The sequence below is a fragment of the Marmota marmota genome, unplaced genomic scaffold, assembly GCF_001458135.2.
Source record: "Marmota marmota marmota unplaced genomic scaffold, marMar, whole genome shotgun sequence".
In the NCBI taxonomy this organism is placed as follows: domain Eukaryota; kingdom Metazoa; phylum Chordata; class Mammalia; order Rodentia; family Sciuridae; genus Marmota; species Marmota marmota.
In genome coordinates, this window is record NW_026000037.1 from 53,077,380 (window position 1) to 53,099,940 (window position 22,561).

At 32.4% G+C, this 22,561-nt stretch overlaps 1 protein-coding gene across 9 annotated transcripts in view; it reads right to left on the reverse strand.

The window, feature by feature from the left end:
• Positions 1–22,561, reverse strand: part of LOC107136895 (sodium channel protein type 1 subunit alpha) — a 939,664-nt gene that overhangs the window by 806,643 nt on the left and 110,460 nt on the right. For 3 of the 9 annotated variants that reach the window (XM_015479267.2, XM_015479266.2, XM_015479265.2), the window contains exons 18-22: positions 16,305–16,425; positions 14,295–14,449; positions 12,426–12,599; positions 7,476–7,598; positions 267–548 (exon numbers count right to left, since the gene is read on the reverse strand). The exons of 5 other annotated variants lie outside the window; for them this stretch is intronic. In XM_015479267.2, the coding sequence (XP_015334753.1) occupies positions 267–548; positions 7,476–7,598; positions 12,426–12,599; positions 14,295–14,449; positions 16,305–16,425 (855 nt within the window). The remainder of the gene's footprint in view (positions 1–266; positions 549–7,475; positions 7,599–12,425; positions 12,600–14,294; positions 14,450–16,304; positions 16,426–22,561) is intronic. One more of the 9 variants, XM_048812404.1, reaches the window with a different exon arrangement.

Below are 22,561 nucleotides of genomic sequence, written 5' to 3' on the forward strand. Positions count from 1 at the left end.
GAAAAAAAGGAAAAACATAAAGGAAAAAGGAAAAAAAGATCTATGGAAAGACCTACAATATCTGGTCACTATTGACCACATTGACCATGTTTGCACATGTAATGAAGTTTCCATCCACCTGGGCTCACAAACTTGTACTAATAAATCAAAATTAGAAAAAAAAATGCTATAAACTTTCTTCTTAGTAACTCAATAACAATTGTAGTCATTATGTTGTTATTATTCTGAACAATAAAAATATTTCAGAGAAAATAGTGTTCACTTACAACTTGGAGCAAAGAGAGATACCCAAATCCTACATTATCAAAGTTTACTTTCACATTTTTCCACCGGGCAGTCTCATTTCTTTCTATTAGTTTTAGGCAATCAGAATGATTATTCACTTCGCTGATCTCAAACATGTCACCAGTTGTGGTGTTAACACAGTGGTAGAATTTGCCAGCAAACAAATTTACGCCCATGATGCTGAAAATTAGCCAGAATATAAGACAAACCAGAAGCACATTCATGATGGATGGAATTGCTCCTAAAAGGGCATTCACAACCACCTAATACACAAATGGAAAAAAAGAAAAGTCAGAATTCTTATTGGTTAAAAAAGAAAAGACATTCCCCTAGTAATCTTTAATCTTTCAATTTTTTTATATCAAGAACTACTTATCCTAGAATATGCTTTTAAAATCAAAGTAAAAAAAATATTGAAATGAAATCCACTATTTCTTAAGCAATATGCTTAGGAAAACAAATACAGGCAATATAACAAAAAAATTAAAGCTTAAAAAAGGGAGAAGTTCTAACAGATTAAAGGAAAAGCGAAATCAGAGGAACTTGCTGCCAGATGAAGACAGAATATGTGCTGCTTACTAGAAAAAAGAGAAGTAGGAATCTTATACAGATTAACTCATTTAAAGAAGGCAATATATTAAAGAACAAAACTAAAACATTTGGGCATGAGTTGATTTGACTATTATACTTTTAAAATAAATAAAAAAAATTCATATGTCTAAAAATAAGAATATCATATAATACCTAATGTAATTTTGGCCTTAATTATTCATGCATTGCTATGACTAATAATAATTTTTGCATAAGAAGCAAGACAATTTAGCATTATGTATTTCATTAGATCATCACATCGTTTATTTCAAGCTCCAGTCATATAAGTTGTTTCATTTACTGAGTTTAATCCAATAAACTTATTTTAAATGAAACAAATTGATTTCTTAAGAAAAGGAGGGATACAACAGATAGTTCCCAAATCTGATGTGATTACATTAAGTTCTGTGCTAAGTTATTATCTACTTTTCTCCTATGGAAAAATGTTTTTACCCCCTCTTTATTTCTCTGGACCACAAATTAAAAATGTGAGTTTTCATATTTGACAACACTGTAGTCCTTGATTCCTCCTCCACAGTTCCCACTGGAGCTGCACATGAATATCTAAGAGGGAAAATAAAGACAGACTCTAAAATGCTTGCAAGTGGCTGGTGTCTCAGACTTGAACATTAATAGCTGAGAGTAATTCCACCTATGCACCTCTATTATTGCTGTAAATCTGATTCAAAGTAAACAGGCACCAAAAATATCTTCTATTTGTATTTTGATTCCAGTGTGCTTTTAGAAGAAAAATCTGTATCTATCTGGGGAAGAGGGGAAAGAACAAGAAGCAATTCTTTATACTTTCAAACACTGTATAAAGTCTATACAGAGCTCGAGGCCTTCTGAGGATACAAAACACTGTGATAAGTGGGCCAAAGGAAATAATGAAACTAGTAATGATAAACATGGGAAATGAATATGAAAAAGTTAACTCAGCTTGAGTTAGCCAGAGAGAACCAGATAATGTGATCTACACAGTTGACCAAACTGAAACACCTTATGTTATTTTATTGTCTATCTTAAAATTAACTGAATAAAACTCTATTTTGTATTCCATTTTTTTTTTAAATATTTATTTATTTTAAATCTTTGGTGGACACAACATCTTTGTTTGTATGTGGTGCTGAGGATCGAACCCGGGCCGCACGCATGCCAGGTGAGCGCGCTACCGCTTGAGCCACATCCCAAGCCCCTTGTATTCCATTTTTAAATGCAAGGACACAATAAGATTTCTTTTAGACTTGAGATTTGAAAATTGAAATCAAGTTATTATTTCTTTCCATCCTTGTCTGAATATTTTGTTTGTCATCCACACTAAAATGCTCTTTCTACTGTTATACAAAAATTGCATATTAAAATACATAATTTTACCTTCAACACTCAGTATAGAGTGTTAGCAGACACTTTCTTGCATTTCTGTATAGCTACTTTTTACATTCTTTTCATATCAGTCTGTAAGTCTCATATTTCTTTCTTCAAAATTTTTCTCACTTTTGTCACTTTTCCATCCTCATTGTCACCATCCTTATCCTGGTGATAACCTTCCTTTTTGTATTATTGTCAAATGCTCCTTTCTCTTGCCTTCAATATACATAAGATGAATTGATCTTCCCCAAGTCCTATATTAAAATTACTTAATGGCTCCCCAGTAATTACAAAAAATGTTTTCCTTGTCACGATATGCATATCACTCCACAATCTACACCTCAAGTTTAACTTCCCTGGCCACCTACCCTTGATGCTGCCCCAACTAATAGAGTTACCATGTGCTAATTTAATTGCCAGAAAATTGAGATGCCATTTCTTTTGAATTCCTTGTCCAATATCTCCCTTTCTGAAATAGTCTCCTTTCTCAGAGGCTTTAATTCAAATAGCACTTCTTTTATGGAGCCTAACCTTCATCCTAACTTAGCCACCTAAATAGATATGAGAGTTTTCTCCTTTGAATTCAAGAAGCAGAATTCTACTATACTGGAATGTAGTGATAATGTGATAACTTAGTATTGTGTCCTTACTTGGCAAATAAGGCAGATGAAGTTAAAACAGGTTAAATTCAGAAAGTAGCATCTCATGCTCTTTCCAGTCTATCCTATCACTTGTCCTAAGTTTTGCTCTCATTTTTCAGTTACCCACGTTGCTCTATACTAGATTCATTGTATTCATGTAATCCTTATAGATAATAAACTTTAAAAAATATAAGATGCGAAATATATTTGTGACTCCTCCAAGACTTTGAGTGTCTGGAAAATATGATTACTACAAAGAGGTTTCAATATGGGCAATATAAAAATGATTGAATGGATGAAAGAATGAAGCAAAGATTAACTTAGTATTTATTGATCAAATCATAATAGCAGATATCTGGAAATAGCAGATATGGGAGAAGAATAATTGAAGAAGTAAGGACAGATAAATGGGGGAAAAGTAATGAATTTGAGAGATTTACTTTGGAACAGGAACCAGTTTTAAGTTACAGGTAATTCTAATTATGGAATTAGATGCAAGCATGTACTCTGTAGCAGTGCGATTCAAGATATGATTTGCAAAATTGTTATACATCTGAAGCGTTCAAAAATTTTATTTTATTAAGATGAAGAATTTTATCTTGAAAAAAGTTTAACATAGTAATGGGAAATATACTATACAAATCTCATATTTAAGATTTCATTAGACATCAAAGGATCATAAGAAGAATTGTCTTTTCCCGAGAGCCTAAACTAAATCCTTGGTTCAGCATAGAGCGAGGTGTATTAACTCTTTTGTCTCTAAGGAACTGCAGTAATTGGTTCCCATGCAGGCAATGCATGGGCAGAGTTGGTCTGAATGAATTGGAAAAAACAAAGTAATATTTTCAGGTGCATAAAAAGAGATGTCTAATAAAGGAAATGTCCTGATGAATAAATATTAGTGGTTGGATTCTAATGCTACTCAAAATACAGGAAGACTATATGAATAAAAATCAAAAGTAGGTAAAGGAAAAAATCATACATTTCTGAGTCTGGAAAAGAATAATAGAATCTTTGTTTTTTAATCTAACAATAAAAATTGTGTTGTGGGTTTATTTAAGGCAATTATTTCTGAAAGACACATCAATTACTCAAACAAAAATTACAATGGTTTTTCTACCTCAGAAATAAAAACTCTTCTTCTTGTACAATATTCCTAAACTTCAAGAGTAAACAAAAAAGTAGATTTGTTTTTATTATATCTTCTGAGATCCTAGAAAGTTAGTTGGGAGCGACTTATTCTAAAAGAAGTGAGTTTATATATTTTTCTTCTCTTCTCTCTTCTTTACTCTTCTTTTTTGTGGTCCAGGGGATCAAACCCATGGCCTCATGTAGAGTAGGCAAGTGCTCTACTACTGAGCTACTATCCTCAGCCAATCAATTTTAGTACTTACGATGCTTCTGTTTTAGTTTTGGGTGAGTTTCTATTCTGCATAATTCAAATAATTTGATTCTTTTATATTAAGTTTTTTTTCCCATTTAAGATACAAATGAGTGCTTATTCAACTCTTCCTTAATATATTTTTGCCTTGTTACATTTTGAGAATAAACTCTATGAACTCACACAATAAAAAATGAAAATGTCATACAATCAATAACAGTCTTATAAAACCTGGAATGTTACACCTTAGCATCTGCTCACACAATAGACTGATAGCATGTAGCTGGCCATTTTCAGAACCCATACCAAGGTACTAAATGCCAAGGCATGTAACCTCAAACCATATCTTCAGCTCAATAAGTTAAATTATTTTCACACAATCGTCCTACACCAGGGTTCCCCACCCTCACCAAATAATGTCCCCATAAATGGATAATTCAATATACACATAAGAAGTCATATTTAGTGATACTTAATGAAGATATCAATCATTGTGGTTAAAATCCACAAAAGGTAAATGCAGAAAGGTATTTTTCCCCAAATAAATTTAAGACAATTGAAAATTGTGAATTAGGTAGTAAATATTCTATTGTCCCTACTGTGGTGCAGTTACACCCTTCCCAGTCCCTCCCTCACCCCACTACACATAAGTCACAGTGCAAGGAGTAAAGGTACAAAAGGGGTAATACAGTACCCATAATAAGGGGCTGAGGGGAGGAACCAGCGCTCCACCCCATCCAAGTTGGAGCAAGATTATCCTATATAAAATAGAAATATATAGTTTGTTATTAGTTAGAAATCTGATATGACAGAACATATGGTGTTACTTTTTGTATATGATGCTCTCTGTCTGTTTCCCTATCAATTAATACTTGAGTTCTTTTGAAAAGGTATTTAAGATTACCTAGATTAGGAAATTGAAAAATACAAATTGAAATACAAATTTTATTTTACCCTAGGTATTCACAACATCAATTCACTCAGTTCAGTTTTACAAGTTGGAAATTTGGACTGGAAATTTGAAATACATTAAATGTTCAAAAGCTGTCAGCCAGAAATGTGCATAAAACATGCAAAACACAAAGTGCAAAGTGATGATAACTTTTTAAATTACTTTTTAAGTTCTTATCAAGCACTATTAACATGCTTTATTCAATAGTGTTGCATAAAAGCACATGCTTTGGAAAAGTGACAGAAAAACAAAATAAAATGAGTGCCTGATTTACACTTTGACACAGCTATTGCAATATTATGCTGCTAAGAAAAAGAACTAAATGAGAGTTTCTGAATATATTCAAAATTCACTTCCCAACTACAATTGTGTTACCTTTAACTTCACCATTATTCATAATTGTATTTTTACAAAGTAAAAAAGTATTCAAATACTCAAAATATAAAAAAATAGAATCAATAATTTGACTCTACAATGCCAAGTAGGTGTTGAAGAGCTCTGTCATTTTAGTGTGGTGTACTTGATGCTATTGTGAGGCAAGAAGCCATATTTATAAATATGAAATCTTAAGTGATTTGGTTTTATAGTCTATCAGCATCTAAAAGGAGTTTATGTTTCCAAACTTCAAGCTTCAACAACTAGCCTCCAAAAATATATCAAGCACTATTGATTAATAATTACAGATCAGGTTATTTCTGTAAAAAGTATATATAGCTCCATTGTTATGGAAATAAGGAGCTATATATTGAAATAAATGGCCATTCAACTCATGAATTTATTACGTTTTTAAAAGATCAAATTTGAAATGTTGATAGCAGTTTATGTGTTAGGCATCATTCAGATTTCAGAAACCTTTTATAATGTATTATTTTAATTCAGACAATATGTTTTCAAGTAGAATGTATGAAAAGTATATTTTTCTTGAGAATTGAAACTGCTACTCTGGAACAAAATAAAGTGACATTTTAACTGGAAAGCAAACTTAATTTTTACATATCCTAGAGAGAATATCTGATCACATTTTAATGAAAAATTAGTCTATATGAGAAATAAAGCAGCACTATTTGCATGATAATTTGTTGAATTGTTTCTAATGAGGAAAAAGTTTTCATATATATTTAGGGAGATTAAAGAAAAGTCTTACGTTTTTAAAAAGTAACATTTATAATAAATTTTAATTTAGAAGAGAACATAGGCTATATGTGACCTAGAAAATGCAAATATAAGTTGACAATACAGCTTAATTTCTACAAACAGAAACCAAACTTCAGGTAACAAAAGAGCAATGTTTTCTGTTGGACTGAGACATTTCAGCAACTTTGTTTAGATAAAAGAAATTTTGGTCCTTTAAAAAAGAATTAATTTTTATAGCTATATCTTATATAAATTAATATTTCATGCTTTTTAAAAAGTCATGGAAAATATCAAGTCTATAATAGCTAAATTTATAATCTGTTATGTATCACGTTGAATGATTTAATGTTTTCTTAAAAGGGACAACATAAAAATTTGTGTAATTTTGACAAGTGTGTTTTAAGTTAAAGTTAGTTTATGAATCACCTATGGTAATGAGTCAAAATTACACATTCTGTTTATTTTGTTATAAGTGTTTTATTTATTGCCATAAAATGTGCATTTGTACATAATATTTATATAATGTCTTCATTTATTTATATTAAAAAGACAAGTGCAGTTGTAAATTGAGGCTATATTGTATGTATCTATATTAAAAATTAGAAGTTCAGCTAATATTAAATATCTATCCTTGAATATATTCAAATAATGCAAACTTTGGCATTATAAAGACAAAATTTATATGACACTTCATATTTTCCTTTATACTCATTCTTATATACATGTGTGTTTTATATTATTTTCAGTAAAACTCATTAAATACAGTTGGGTCTTCACAAAGGAGAAGTACATGATGTAGAATTCACTTCAGATAATTATAATATTGATGCTTTAATAGTGCATTTGCTTTTTGTATGCAAAATTGCAAGGAAACTCCCAAAATGAATTAGGAAATAAAGTCATTTTGATGAGCACAGCAGATAAATGATTTTATATCATTTTAAGAGAGGCCTAAATTCTCTTGCATATCACCTAGAAGTAAATATGCAACAGATAAAAGGATTAAGTAGCAAGTTTGCAAGGATTTGCCATTCCTTTCGCATGCACATATTTTCCTTATTCTAAATTTAATTGCACTCAATTTTGGCTATATATGATCTTTCAGGTTTTTCATTTTCCTTACCCTCATCCCTTCAAATCGTGACAAGGCTCGCAGAGGTCTCAGAGCTCTTAGTGTCCTGAGGGATTTGATGGCACCAAGTTCTGAGTAACCCAAGGCATTTGCTGTTAAACTGACCAATGAAACCTGCAGGCACACACAAATAATAATAATAAATAAATGGAACCCTTTTCCTTCAATCTATAGTTATTATGTAAAAATTGTAAAATGCCATTTCAATTTATATATTTGAAGACAAGTGGTTGGACATGTCAGTAAAACTTTTAAAAATTTAAGCAAGTGTTTTCAGCTTAAATTTTAAAAACAAGTTGTTTTAAAGACATTAATTAAACACTAGTTTAACAATCAAAATCAAACCATTTTCAGGATAGATTGAAGATCATTATGGTTAAGCAAAATAAACAATACTCAAAGACAAATATCACATTTTTTGCTTATATGTAGAGTCTAAAAAAAAGTCAACATGAAATAGAAAGGGGAATTTTTAGGGTAGAGGGAGCTGGGTGGAGGAAGGAAGAGAGGGCAATAGGGCAATAAGCAAAGCATAATGTATATGTGAATGGAAATGTCACAATGAAACCCATTAATTTAAATAATCAATATATACTAATAATTAAATTTTTAAAAGCTTGGTCAAAAATAACCTAAATTCCATGTAATTTGTTAACTGTTCCACTAATAAATGAGTTGAGCAATTAGTTGGAAAGACAAAATGAAGCAATAATGAAATAAGGACTTGGGGAATAGTTCAGTTGTAGAGTACATGCTTAGCATATGTGAAAACCTGGCTCTAATCCCCAGAATAATCCTCACCATAATCATGCTATAAGGAAGAAATCCAGGTGGGAAAGAATGTCAGAGATATGCTTTATTTTATTAAGGCTGCTGAATTTAGCATTTTGCCTACAGCTAGTTATCTAACACAAAACTACTATTGTACTAGGAAAAAAGAAATATCTACCCTGAGTTAATATACTATATTATTAGATTATTTATAATCTGTATTGTCAGAAATTAATGTGATAAATTGGTTTTAAAGGTGATTTTTTGGGGGGAGGTTTGCCTAATACCTTGTTTTTTACTTTTAAATTGGAGTTCTATGTAAATAATTAAACTTAAAATGTAATTCCATCATAAAATATCCTCTTTATTTGCTAAACTAATTTACAGTTTCTGCTACGTACCTGACCCTAAATGGATAATTGGTGAATAATCAATAGATTTACTTAATTAGCAAAAATATGCAACACTAATGGAAACAAATCTAATTCTCTATACAAATTGCCCAAATTCTGTATTTGGGCAGTGTTATGATTTTAATTTGAAGAGTACCAATTCTATACACTGAACACTATTTCTGAAGTATTTCCATTTTTTTAAAGTGTGGTAAAGAGCTCTTAGTGTCCTGAGGGATTTGATGGCGCCAAGTTCTGAGTAACCCAAGGCATTTGCTGTTAAACTGACCAATGAAACCTGCAGGCAAATTTATTAACATTTAACATACTTTTTACATTATTTGTGTTGTGCTATATTTATTTGTGTCATTTTCAGAGTGGTACACTGATCCTTATGAAATAATAAAAATGACATTAAAAATAAAAGTATTATTTATAGAATTGTTTTTCAAAAGTATTTCAGAAATGCTTTAGTAGAGGATAGGAAAGGCAGCAGAACACATCAGACACTACTATGGCAGTATGTAAAACAGTGGATGTGTAACCGATGTGATTCTGCTGTATACGGGGTAAAAATGGGAGTTCATAACCCACTTGAATCAAATGTATGAAATATGATATGTCAAGAACTATGTAATGTTTTGAACAACCAATAATAAAAATTTTTTAAAAAACCAATTGGTAATAATGTTAAAATCATATTTCTTCCCCCCCAAAGCTCAGAAATGTAACAAATAAAATAGTACAAAATTAAATTCAGTATATTTCAAAAGGGTTAACTTATATTTAAAATCTAGTGTAAAAATTTATGAGGACTAATTGATTTAATTTCTAATGCTTGAAACCTCAATATGAGAAACTTCTTCCCTTTTTGGTATGAGAAAGCAATTACTTTATTTAGGTTTCTTTCAATTCATTCATTTCATGGGAACATTATTAAGCATTTCAAATTGCTTTATTCTGACCTTTGTTTAGAATCAAGGAGACCTAATGTATGCATGACTCAGTTCTAGCAACAGTTTCCATGAGAAACATTTATAGTCCTGATGAATGTTATCCTTTAGGTGAAAAATGTTGCCCATTGAGTCATGATAATTTGGACATGATTTCCAAAGCTGAAATCATGCCAAATTGATAACATGAAATATGATATTTAATGAATTTTGAAGTCAGACACTTAATTTAGGCTAAGTGAAATATTAATTATTGGATATACAAATCCTACAAAGAATTGTGTGGTCTATAATGGGCTTGCCACAAGTCTTTAGTCTACATTCTAGCGTAATGGATAAAGTAGGCATGTCTTTCTCGGTTCTCTGCACAGCTTATCTACTATAATGGAGCTATCATCTATGCAACCTACATTTATGTCTACCTTTAAAAGCTTTTGTAGATCAAAGAGAAATTTTTGTTAATTATAAAAGTGCCCACCTGCCTCAGTGTTTATTGAGCATCTTTAATTTTGTTTAGTTAATACCACCATTTTACAAAGTTAGGGGCCAAGTAACTTAGTGGCCCCAAACTAACAAGTGGGCAGGGGTAAAAATATGAGTTTTTCTGATTTACAACATAAAACATTTAAGCAACATGCTTTTTATTATCCATTTCATTCACTCAAATGCTACTGAAGTCAAACACTTGTCCCAGAGCTGTGGAACAGCCTAAGTGGGCTGGAGGCCAGATAGTAAGCACTGACTGGGGTTACATGGAGTCCCCCCATGCCAGTACTGGCCTAAGGCACTGCAGACCATCATTATGGAGACCCAAGGTGCACTGACTTTTCACCCCACAGTGTTCTGCGGGAGCCTGGAGCTGACATCCTCTGCAGAAGCCGGCTTCACACAGGACTGCAGCCTGGAACCCCAGGCATCCATGAACCCATAACCTCAACCTCCACTTGAGCAAGGGAAAAATGAAAGTGAGGCTGATCTGAAAGGAATTGCAGGGCTAATAATATTTTCCTTGCTTTTCCAAATCTCGATTAGCATAAATTCGGACCAATAATTTTGATCCAAGTGCTATATAAAACCCTGTACTAGCACGCTCAGGCAGTCACCCCTCTTGGTTCCTGTCTTGTTTCGTGGAGTTCTGTTTCTATTCACACTTGAATAAATCCTACTCTTACATTCACTCACCCTTGTCTGTGGATTTCATTTTTCAAATTTGTGAGACTAGAACCCAGAAAGAAGAAATTGGCAGTGAGCTGTTGGGGTCTGCTGGAACACTGGAGGGCATAGCCCGCCATTAAGACCTGCAAAATGTTTCTTGGCTGAAGACACCGGAGCTTATAAAAACCTCACCCACCAGCAGAAGAGGAGAAACTCATGTTTCATCTTTTGACACCAATCATGAGTCCCTCTTCAGAAGGGTGAGTGAAACATAACAGCAAAACTATCACTTTTTTTTTCCCAAGAGTTCTATACTCCTTTTAGAAAAATATCTCTCTCCAAAAAGGAAATACTGGGCACCTGTTAGCCAGCTAAAAAGTAGTTAGGTCATTGATTGTTTCTTTTGCTGAGAAGAAGCTTTTTAGTTTGAATCCATCTCACTTATTGCACTACAGTAGTCTTATTAAGGAAGTCAGGGCCTAACCCAACATGATGGAGATTTTGGGCCTAATGTTTCTTCTATTAGGCACAGGGTCTCTGGTTTAATTCTTAGGTCCTTGATCCACTTTGAGTTGAGGTTTTTTTTTTTTTTTTTTGCATGGTGAAAGATAGGGGTTTAATTTCTTTTTGTTGCATATGGATTTCCAGTTTTCCCAGCACCATTGTTGAAGAGGCTATATTTTCTCCAATGTATGTTTTTCGGCGCCTTTGTTTAACATAAGATAACTATAATTATGTGGGTTAGTCTCTGTGTCCTCTATTCTGTACCATTGGTTTACCAGTCTATTTTGGTGCCGATACCATGTTTTTGTTACTATTGCTCTGTAGTATACTTTAAGGTCTGGTATAGTGATGCCACCTGCTTCACTCTTCTTGCTAAAGATTGCTTTAGCTATTCTGGGTCTCTTATTTTTCCAGATGAATTTATGACTGCTTTTTCTATTTATATGAGGAATGTCATTGGGATTTGGTTGAAATTGCATTAAATCTGTATAGTGCTTTTGGTAATATGGTCATTTTGACAATATTAATTCTGCCTATGCAAGAGCAAATTAGTCAATCCCAAAAAAACAAATGCCAAATATTTTCTCTGATATAAGGAGGCTGATTTATAGTGGGGTTGGGAGAGGGAGCATGGGAGAATTAGACAAACTCTAGAAAGGGTAAAGGGGTGGGAGAGGAGGGAGGGGGCATGGGGGTAGAAAAGATGGTGGAATGAGATGGACATCATTTATCCTAAGTACATGTATGAGGACACAAATGGTGTGAATATACTTTGTATACAACCAGAGATATGAAAAATTGTGCTCTATATGTATAATATGAACGTAATGCATTCTGCTGTCATATATAAAAAATTAGAATAAAAAAATGCAGTTAGGTCAGTGACAGGGCCTGTGCTGCCCATCTTTGCTCTAGCATCCCTCCACCCTCTGCACCCCTGCCCAAGGGCTGTCATTCTGCAACTCTGGGACAAGGTCTTGGCTTTATTATTTTAAGATTACAAAATTAGCCCATTTCTTCCAAATCCTGTACCATCATCCAGTGAATGATCTTAGTAGCATATCACATTATTACAATACCATGGGCAGAGGTTCACTATTATAGAATTACAGAATAAATATGACAAACTCTATTGAGCAGAAGACAAAGGAATGGAGGATACCTACATCAACAATTAAGAAGTCCAGCCAACACCAGGCATTAGTGAAATACGTTTGATAGCCATATGCCACCCATTTTAGAAGCATTTCCAAAATGAAGATGTAAGTGAAAACCTTATCTGCATATTCCAACATCGTCTTAATTGTCTTTCGCTGATCGATATATATATCTTCAAATGCCTATAAGAGAATGCTGTATGTTTTAGTTTTCAAAAACTATTAAATGCCATAAACTTTTAAAAATTGACACTTCATTGGAACAAGAGAACAAAGAATAGTAGTTATTGATGTTTTGTTACTCACAAAGTTTTTATTAAACATTTTTTAGTTGTTGATGTACCTTTATTTTTTATTTACTTATATGTGGTGCTGAGGATTGAACCCAGTGCCTCACACATGATAGGCAAGTGCTCTGACACTGAGCCACAACCCCAGCCCAATGTACAAAGTTTTGAAAATTATTTTTTCAGGGGAAAATTATACTTGGCATTGTTATTATATGCAGAATAAAGGAGAAAGGAGTAAAGATGTAATTCAATGAGTTAATTTGACTTGTTCAAGAAATAGTTCTTAATGCCATATTCTAAGGGGCCCACCACAACTTGAAGTTATATATTCATTTTATTACATTGTTTTGCTTCCTTCTCTTAGCTTTTTTTTTTTTTGCCGTAAAAAGGAAAATTATAGAGATAAAATATTAAGGCATACGTTTTTATAAAACCAGAAATTGTGACTGATCATCAGAGTGCACAATTTTACCAAATTTACCAAGTTCATCTGATTTTTTGTTTTTTTCATTTTGTTAACAGTTTATATTTCTCAGAAGAGATCTCGTGTGACAATAATGGTAAGAGGACATTCCTTTTTTTTGGATGCTAATATGTATACTTCTAATATGGACCCCTCTTGACATTTTACTTCTAAGTAGACATTACTTTCAATGGCTAAAGACTATATCTAAAGTGGCATGTGGAAGAAATTTATGTCATGAAAGAAATCTGCAGCCTTATGTTAGATTTATAAACTTAAGTTAAAGAAACTTGCATTTGTTTCAAGCAGCCAAGCTCTTTGCCTATCCTTCTTATCTATCTATCTATCTATGGATCTATCATCTTTATGTCAGTGTTTTTCTTTTTTTTAAAAATTTTAGTATTTATTTTTTAGTTTTCGGCGGACACAACATCTTTGTTTGTATGTGGTGCTGAGGATCGAACCTGGGCTGCACACATGCCAGGCAAGCGCGCTACCACTTGAGCCACATCCCCAGCCCCATGTCAGTGTTTTTCTAAAATGCTATCAATATGATATGTGGTAGTTTTCTAAATAGAAATTAAGGCTTAAATGAATCACTTAGTATTCTGTCCAATATTCATTGTTACCTACATTTATTGTTTCCTAGTAGTACATGAATGAGGAACACAGAGAAGTGTTCCCTAAAGATTGATCAATTGTCTATAAGGCAGTAATAGTATTAATAATACTCAGAAACAAAATTCATTAGAACTCAGAGGATATATATCCCCAATCACAAACTTCCATGGACTATACTATTGGCCCCATTCTTATTATTTTATTAAAAAGGGTAATTAAATATTAGTATATTTTAGTTAGAGTGAATAAGCCGAAGGGACAAATGGGGGGACTACTTACTCAAAGCAAAAAACTTATATGTAGATTATTATAAATGTATTTATACATATTAAAAGGAATGGCTTTTTAGTTTTTTGTTAAGTCTGTTGTCTAAGAGATAAAAGATAGGGTTACTAAAAATGCATTGGATACTAAGACAATGGAATAGAAACTACCAACAAGGTTTCAGTGTTAAAAGATACTAAAAAATCTGTGCTGTAATACTTTTGCTTAACACTGACTCACCAGAGCACCACTACTAAGGAGAATCATGAAAACAATGAAGGTCTCAAACCAGTTGTGTTCTACTATTCGGAAACATGTTCTTCTTAGGTTCCACCACTGTTTTCCTCTTCCTTCTTCCACGCTGATTTGACAACATTTGAATCTCTGCACACAGCCTGCAAGTATAATGTTCAAATAGAAGTAAAATAACAGCCCTTTTGTAATATCCCTTGACTTGTGCCTGTTTCATGTTTCCACCACTATTGCCATTTCTGTCTTGCTGTGATAATTCTCTAAGCCTGGATTAGTAAGGGCACCTTCATTAGCCGTGTGAAATTGTGAGAATTACTCAGGCTCATTGAACGATTCCCTAGCTAATACCACTTCTGCCTCCTAGTGTTATTGTCCAGGAAAAAAAAGTTGTGAGTTACAAATAAATGTAAAGTAGCTTGCTTTATTCTATTCATTATCTTACAGAATTCCACTGACTTCATTCTAGAAAAGAAATTCACAATGGATTTTAATAATAATAAAAAGAAAACTTCCCTTTTAAAGAGAATATAGAATAATATTATTGATCTTTTCCAATAATGCTAGATCTGTTGATGTACAGGTTTTCTTGTGGAGTTTCTAGAAAGGCTTATGTGATTTTTCACTAAAATTTTATTTGCAAGGTCCTAGTTTCATTTGCTATGGTCTTCCTCATATTGCTTTCACTTACACACACACACACACACACACAAATAAACACCCCAAATTAAATCTACAAATATCTCTGAGTATCTGTCTAAGCCCCATGGAAGATTTTTTAAAAGGCAAGTATTTTTGAAAAAAAAAAAGATAAATAAAAGGAAAGTAAAATAATGGAGGAAGAGAGGAAGAAAAAGATAAGAGTAGGGACCTAACGAACAAGGGAATAAAGGAAAAGAAGACAGTAAAGACACATCTAACAGTTTAAAAGAGAAGGAGAACAGTTTTTGTAACATAATATGTTGTAGTTATCAAGTGAATTAAATTTATCTTTATCACAGCCGTTCAAGAGTATAAGAAACTCCTCTAAGTAAGATAATGGTAAGATAATTGTAGTTTTGAGAAGGATTTTGGGTTACGTGTGTAAATTATATAGGGAATAAAGGGACACTGCAGATATTTTAGGTCAGTTAGGTAAAGAGTGCCAAATAAAAATATATACAAGTACTCACATTTTACAGACTCAATTTTTAAGGGAATCAGACAATAAAAAAAAATGTAGTTGTAGAATTTTTTTTTAAACCACTGAGCTACATTCCCAAGCCTTTTTATTTTTTCTTTTGAGGTAGGGTAAAATTTATATTCTTTGTAAAAGGGAAGTTTTCCCTTATAGTTTAATGATGATGTTTATCATCATTAAAATCCATTGTAAATTCCCTTTATATTTTCTGAGGCTGTCCTTGAACTTGCTAACCTCCTCCTTAGCTTCCCAAATTGCTGGGATTATCAGTATGTACCACCATGCCGAGCCTCATATTTTATATATATATATATTATTTATATATAATATATATATATATATAGTACCAGCTCAACGCTGTTTAGGTATCAAGTGCCCAGGGCATCACTTATTTCCCTGTTTCTTCAAACATGCATTGAAAAATGATGTTTTCATTTAAAAATACTGTCCAGAATTTATAATTCATTTAGTTTTTGTAGTCAAAAGTCTACTGTTAAGGAAACTTCTATGTATGAGAATTTTGATGAATACTTAATATGCCAATTCATCGCAAAGTTACCATTTTCTTTAAAAATTACTAATCAGTAGCTTTCATTAAGTTAAAATGTTTTTTCTCTGTGTTCATGATCTTTTCACATAATGGAGATAACTAAAGCATAACAGTAGACTTGGATCCTTTTTATCTGTCAACACATTAAGGGTAACTGAAATTGATCTATTACTAAGGTCTAGTCTATTCTAAGTGATCCTTTTGGGGTGGCCAACAGCAAAAGGCTTCTTCTTTACTAGAGAAAAATGAACACGAGGATCTGTGCCTTTACCTTCAGTGAAACAGGCCTCAGGTTCAAGGGTTTCTTCAGGTTCCACCACCGGCTGCTCCTCTGCAGGTGCACCAATGTCCACCGTGCTGCCTTCTGACGAGCTGCTGCTTTCATTAAGTTTCTGTACATAGGGTGGCATAAAAAACAGATCCCTTTAATGAGTGGCCTATCAAGAAGGGATTATCACTATGAGTGTATTTGGTATTGTTCTTATGGTAAAGAGATTATAAATTTAAAGCAAAAGAGAGATTGAGTAAGAAGAGGAAATAATTTTTTTTTCTGTGTTAACTCCTTTGTCAGAATTGAGAATGTTAAGGATGCAACCAAATGGCTGTTCAAAGGGGTAATCAATGGCCTTCAGCAATGCACACTGAGGAAACTTCTGTCCTAGGAATCAAAGAGAAAAAGGAGGACAAGGGAGGAGAAAGGGAAAGGGAGCAGAGAGGGGAAGAGAATTTCCACCTTAGGAGGAAATAATGTCACTCTGCATTTTAATGTTTGACTATATATATTTCTTTAGCAATGTCTTAATTGTGAGCAAATACTACCTTTAGCTTTAACTCATGATACTAATATTCACTGTTAGGGTATATAGAATTAATATAACTATGTTAATATTTACATATGCCATGTCCTCTTTTGATAGAAGTAGTCATACAATAGGTTAAATATATCAATAAACAAATAACCTTAGGCATATTAAATAAACAGATTGAATTCCTGGTAAATATTTTAAAGTTTGAAATATTGCACAAAAGAGATCAACAAGTAGTGGGTGGAAAAATCCAGTTTACCCCTCAGTAAATGATATGCCATGTGCAGCTGAAAGGAGAAAGTTCAGTTAAGAAACAGCATTACTAATATTTTGAACAACAGTCATGGAACACATAGTTTTGGGGGGTTTTGTTTATTTGTTTATGTTGGGGGTCTCACTATGTTTTCCAGGCTGGCCTCAAAGTCTTGAGTTTAAGTGATCCTTCTATCTAAGCCTCCTGAGTAGCTGGGACTACAGGCATAAGCCATTATGCCAGACTCAGTTCTCTTTTTAGGGTTTTCAGAAGATAAACATGGCAAAAATAATACAGAATATAGATTTTCCCACTAAGACAAGACCTAATCATAAATGATGGTTCTGAAGACTGGCAATATGCCATTTAGGTAGTAAGAATAATTAATCAATCCAGCCATTTATTCAAGTAGTATTTATTGAACATTAGCAATGTGTTAGATGCTAAGTATTCATTGATGACTCCAATATCCAAGATAGTTTTGGGAACACAGTGTCCCCAACTTTAGATTTATGCAGATCATCTAATAGACATTCATAAGCGGATACCACTCAACTTATCACATTATTTAAGTAATAAAAATTAAACTATTAAAATTATTAAAAATTTTGCATGGAAGAAAATTGATTTTGTTGAAAAGTTCAACAAACTATTTATATTTGCTCAAAAACAATTTGTACGTCTGGGTCCATATCCAACTGATTGCTTCCCTTCTTTTAAAATTTGTGGTAAAACAGATAAATCAACATTTCAGGTCATTAGGATATGTAATAATATGATAGTGCTGACACAATTCTTAGTATTTGAGTTGCAGATGATCTCTGAAATTATAAGATTTATCAAAAAAGTCTGATTTCAACAACATTCCAACAAATGCATAGTTAGCGTGGGTACCACATTCAAGAGCTTGAACTTTGTTCAACATAGGATACAGTAGCAAATAGATTTCAATTTACTTTTCCCATGCCTTTGGTTCTGAATGTTTTTACATTCCGTTTTAGCATTCATACTGAATTAAAGACACACCAAGGAATAACTCATTGGTTATTTCTCTTGACAAGTGAAGAGAATCATCAAATGATGGGCTTGAGTGAGAATCTCAATCAAACCATTCATCTCATAATGTGGTGTTCTGAAGAATTTCTCTTTTCTCATCCTCAACGTTGAAGAGATTCATAATTTGGTGATAAAGTGATAGGTCTAGGCTGAGGTTCAAGCATTACCACTTCAACAATGATAGAAAATAGCATTGTGAGTGTGTGTGCGTGTGTGTGTGGGTGTGTGGGTGTGTGTCTGTGTCTGTGTGTTGCTGGATATTGAACCCTTAGCCTCACGTATCCTGAATATGAGTTCTGCCACTGAGTTACATCCTGAGCTCAGAATTGGCCTTTGTTAGCAATATCAGCATCATGAAAACATTCATTCCATATTTTATGAAAAATCACATAAGGAATATGTCACCACCATCCATTGCACCCATTATTCTTCATGATAGAAATGGAATCTTATGCAAGATACCAATTCTTCATGCATAATCAGTGAAGGGGATTTGAGAAGCCTAACAATATTGACCAATATTCATTAAGAACTAGAAAGCATATTGTTTCTTGTGCTTAAATTTGTGTATGGAAAGGCATTCAGATGCAGAATTAATTTCAATAGTAAATCCACTTTGCTGGAAGTAAAGATTGTCAAGGTCATCTCAGAATCCTGCCTGCCATACTAGTTTATGTCTGTATTGTTTTTTCCCCTATGAACTACCTGCTATACTAGTATTATCTGCTACATTAATAATTCATTTGGATATTTATTATATTCCTTCACTTTTTTCTAATGTCTTAAGTAAAAACATTGCTTTTTATTAGTGTATTACAGTGGTACATAATCTACTTTATAGCTGAATAAAAACTTAATTGTGGATGTAAACCATATTTTCTTAATCCATTCATCCACTGATGGGGATCTGAACTGGTTCCAATTGGCTGTTGTGAGTTGTGCTGCTATAAACATTCATGGGGCTGTATTGCTATAGTATAATGGTTTAGTTCTTTTTTATAAACACTAAGGAGTAGGATGGCTGGGTCATATGGTGGTTCAATTCCTAGATTTTTGAGGAATCTCCACACAGTTTTTCAAAGTGGTTGCACGAATTTGCAGTTCTAACAACAATGTATGCATATACCTTTTCCCCCAACATCCTTGCCAGCATTTATAATTATTTGTATTCTTGATGATTGCCATTTCAACTGGAGTGAGAATGAAATCTCAATGTAGCTTTGTGTTTCCCTTATTGCTATGGATGCTGAAAATTTTTTTTTCAGATATTTGTTGGCTATTTGTGTTTCTTCTTTTGAAAAAAATGTATATTTAGTTCTTTTGCTCATTATTTGATTAGTTTATTTGTTTGTTGTGGTAGTAAGCTTTCTGAGTTCTTTGTATATTTTTGATATTAATCCCATGGCAAAGATTTTCCCTCATTCTATAGGTTCTCTCTTCATGTTCTATGTTGTTTCTTTTGCTATGAAGATTTCTAATTTGATTACATTGTACTTATTGATTCTTGGTTTTATTTATTGAGTTTTAGGGGTCTTGTTAAGGAAGTCAGTGCCAGTGCAAATATGTTGGAGTGTTGACCTTCTGTTTTCTTTTAGCAGTTGCAGAGTTTCTAGTACGATTCTTAGGTCTGTGATCCACTTTGACTTTTGTGCAAGGTGAGAGATAGAAATACAGTTTCATTCTTCTACATGTGGATATCCAGTTTTTGCAGAATCACTTGTTTAAAAAAGCTTTCTTTTCTCCATCATATATATTTTTGGCTTATTTGTCAAGTATCAGATAACTGAAAGTATGTGGGCTTGCCATTGTCTTCTGTTTTGTTCCTTGGTCTTCATGTTTGTTTTGATGCCAATACCATGCTGTATTATTACTATGGTTCTTTTGTGGTATAATTTGAGAACAGGTATTGTGATGCCTTCAGCATCACTCTTCTTTCTCAAGATTTCTTTGTCTATTCTGCGACTTTTATTCTTCTAAATTTATTTTAGGACTGTTTTTTGCTAGTTCTGTGAAGAATGTCATTGGTATTTTGAAAAACATTGCATTAAAACCCTCATAAGTTAATTTATATTGTCTCATTTTTCTCATTGTAGAAATAAAAGATAAGATGGCTCTGTTATTTGTTTGAGAAATAAAAACACTATTACTCAGAAAAGGAAGGAAACACTTTCTACATGTGTGGGAACAGTCTATCTCTACATCATCACCTGAGGCAGGAATTCAAATAAAATAGTAGAGAAACTGGATAATAACAGAACTAAAACATTTTCAGACAAATACATTTATTGATTTGAAAATCAATAAAGTTAATTATTTATTCCCTTTTTTCTTGTAATTTTGAGGAATTTGAATTTTATAATTCATCATTCACGTAACAAAAAACTTGGTTTTACAGTTTCTGATAATTGGTAAAGTATTTTAAAAATCCATTTTGGCATTTATTAAGCCATTAGTCTATTTTCAATTTATTAAATGTATTAGCTACTTTGAAAATATGTAAGTTTTTACATATTGACCCACAATAGCTTAAATTATACATATATACACTAATCTGTATTTTCAAGATATTCTTGGCAAACTTACTTAATATGTGAGCTGAGAGAGTGAAGAGAGTGCATTCTATCTTAAGTATTCACTTTGCCTTGTACACCAGGGCATTCAATAACCACTTAATAACTACAGCCTTGATGATGAGACCATTTTTCCTCCTCAGTGGATTCATGCAATATTTCTTGCTTTTAAAAATGTTCTCTACTATAGCAAATGATTTTGACCTTCAGGGTAAAGCAAAACAAATCAAACAAAACATTCCACAATGTTTCTTTAAATGATTAAGTGTCTTTTTTCTTATTCTCTTACTTGATTTTAAAATGGCTATGTTTTTATCTTTAGACTTGTTTTGTTACAAGGAGCTTATTTATAAGGTTTAAGAGGAGTTTAGTTTACAATGACTGATGAAAATATATGGATAAAGAAATAAATTTTGAATTTATCGGTCAAAATAATACAGATTATATGTGCATTTAGTGTATACACACACATACAGATACACACACGCACATATACAACTATTTAAATGTGGCAAAGAATATTATCTCAAGTACTTTTTTGGAAACTGTGCATTTTAATGTTTATATGTATATACATGCACACATAGAAAAACATAAATGAGCTATTCCAGAACCAAAAAATATTAGTATTACTATTTTATTGCATGCACTCTGTATGATTATATAGTAATTTTATAGTAATTATAATTATATAGTAATTGTATATAATTGTATAGAAAATATTTCAAATATACACTATACATGTTAAACAATTAAAATGGTTTCTATTAAAGAGTCTCAGAAAAGTGACAATATAATATGTAAGAAAAAGACACTGTATTGGGATTTACCATTACCATAGAAGGGATGGAAAAATCAAATATTAACTTATTAGTTCCAACATTATTCCTATATCACAGAGGATTTTTTCATCAAACTGTATTTTGGAAGAATAATCTTCAATTATTCATGTTCACTAAGTACTATATTAGTCCTAGAAATTGGTAAATCTAATATTATTCAAACATGTGTCCAGGGTAGGGGTGAAGGTGGGGGTATACAGCTCTAAAGTACTCTGATTTCTGCCTTAAAGTATGTCAAACTTGAACATAAAGTATGTCCATCATTAGATATAAAGGAACAAAAGAAACACAACTCATCACATACTGGTCCAACAGAATATTGTTATTATGCAAAAAACATTAAAAGTAAACAAAAATTCTGCAAAATTGCATTTATAATTTCCAAGCTAGATACCAAAACTGCAAATCATAACACTATGTGTATGATTTCAGCATACTTTGTTAAAGCTTCTTTGTTTAGCTGATTTGTTGAAATGAGTTCATTTTTCTCATCTATAAAATTGCATAGTAATATTTATCTGACAGTATAAAGATTGAAGGAAGCAGTACATGAAAAGCCCTACAAACAGTGCTTTGATTGAGTTTAACCTTCAACAAATGATATTTGCTATTATCATTGCCTGAATCATAGGGACAAAATTGACATTTTTACTTCTTATTCTGGGGCATGCTCATTACAAAAACAAATATGCTTTCTTCCTAATTACTTTAGTAATGTGCTATTTTTTTTCCAAAAAAGTGTGATTTAAATAATTTTTTAAAAGTGTTTAAACAGATTTGTAGTAGTAATAATTCTGTTGACATCATCTTTGCTTTTTAAACATTTTTGTTTGGGGGGTAGGCATTTGGGGAAAGAGAAGGGGAATTGCATGGAAGATGGAAGGAGACCCTCATCGTTATACAAAATACAGGTGTGAAGATGTGAGGGAAAAAAAAGAAGAGTGTGTCACATTAGATTGGGTAGAGAGAAGTGATGGGAGGAAAGGGGAGCGGAAGGGGAA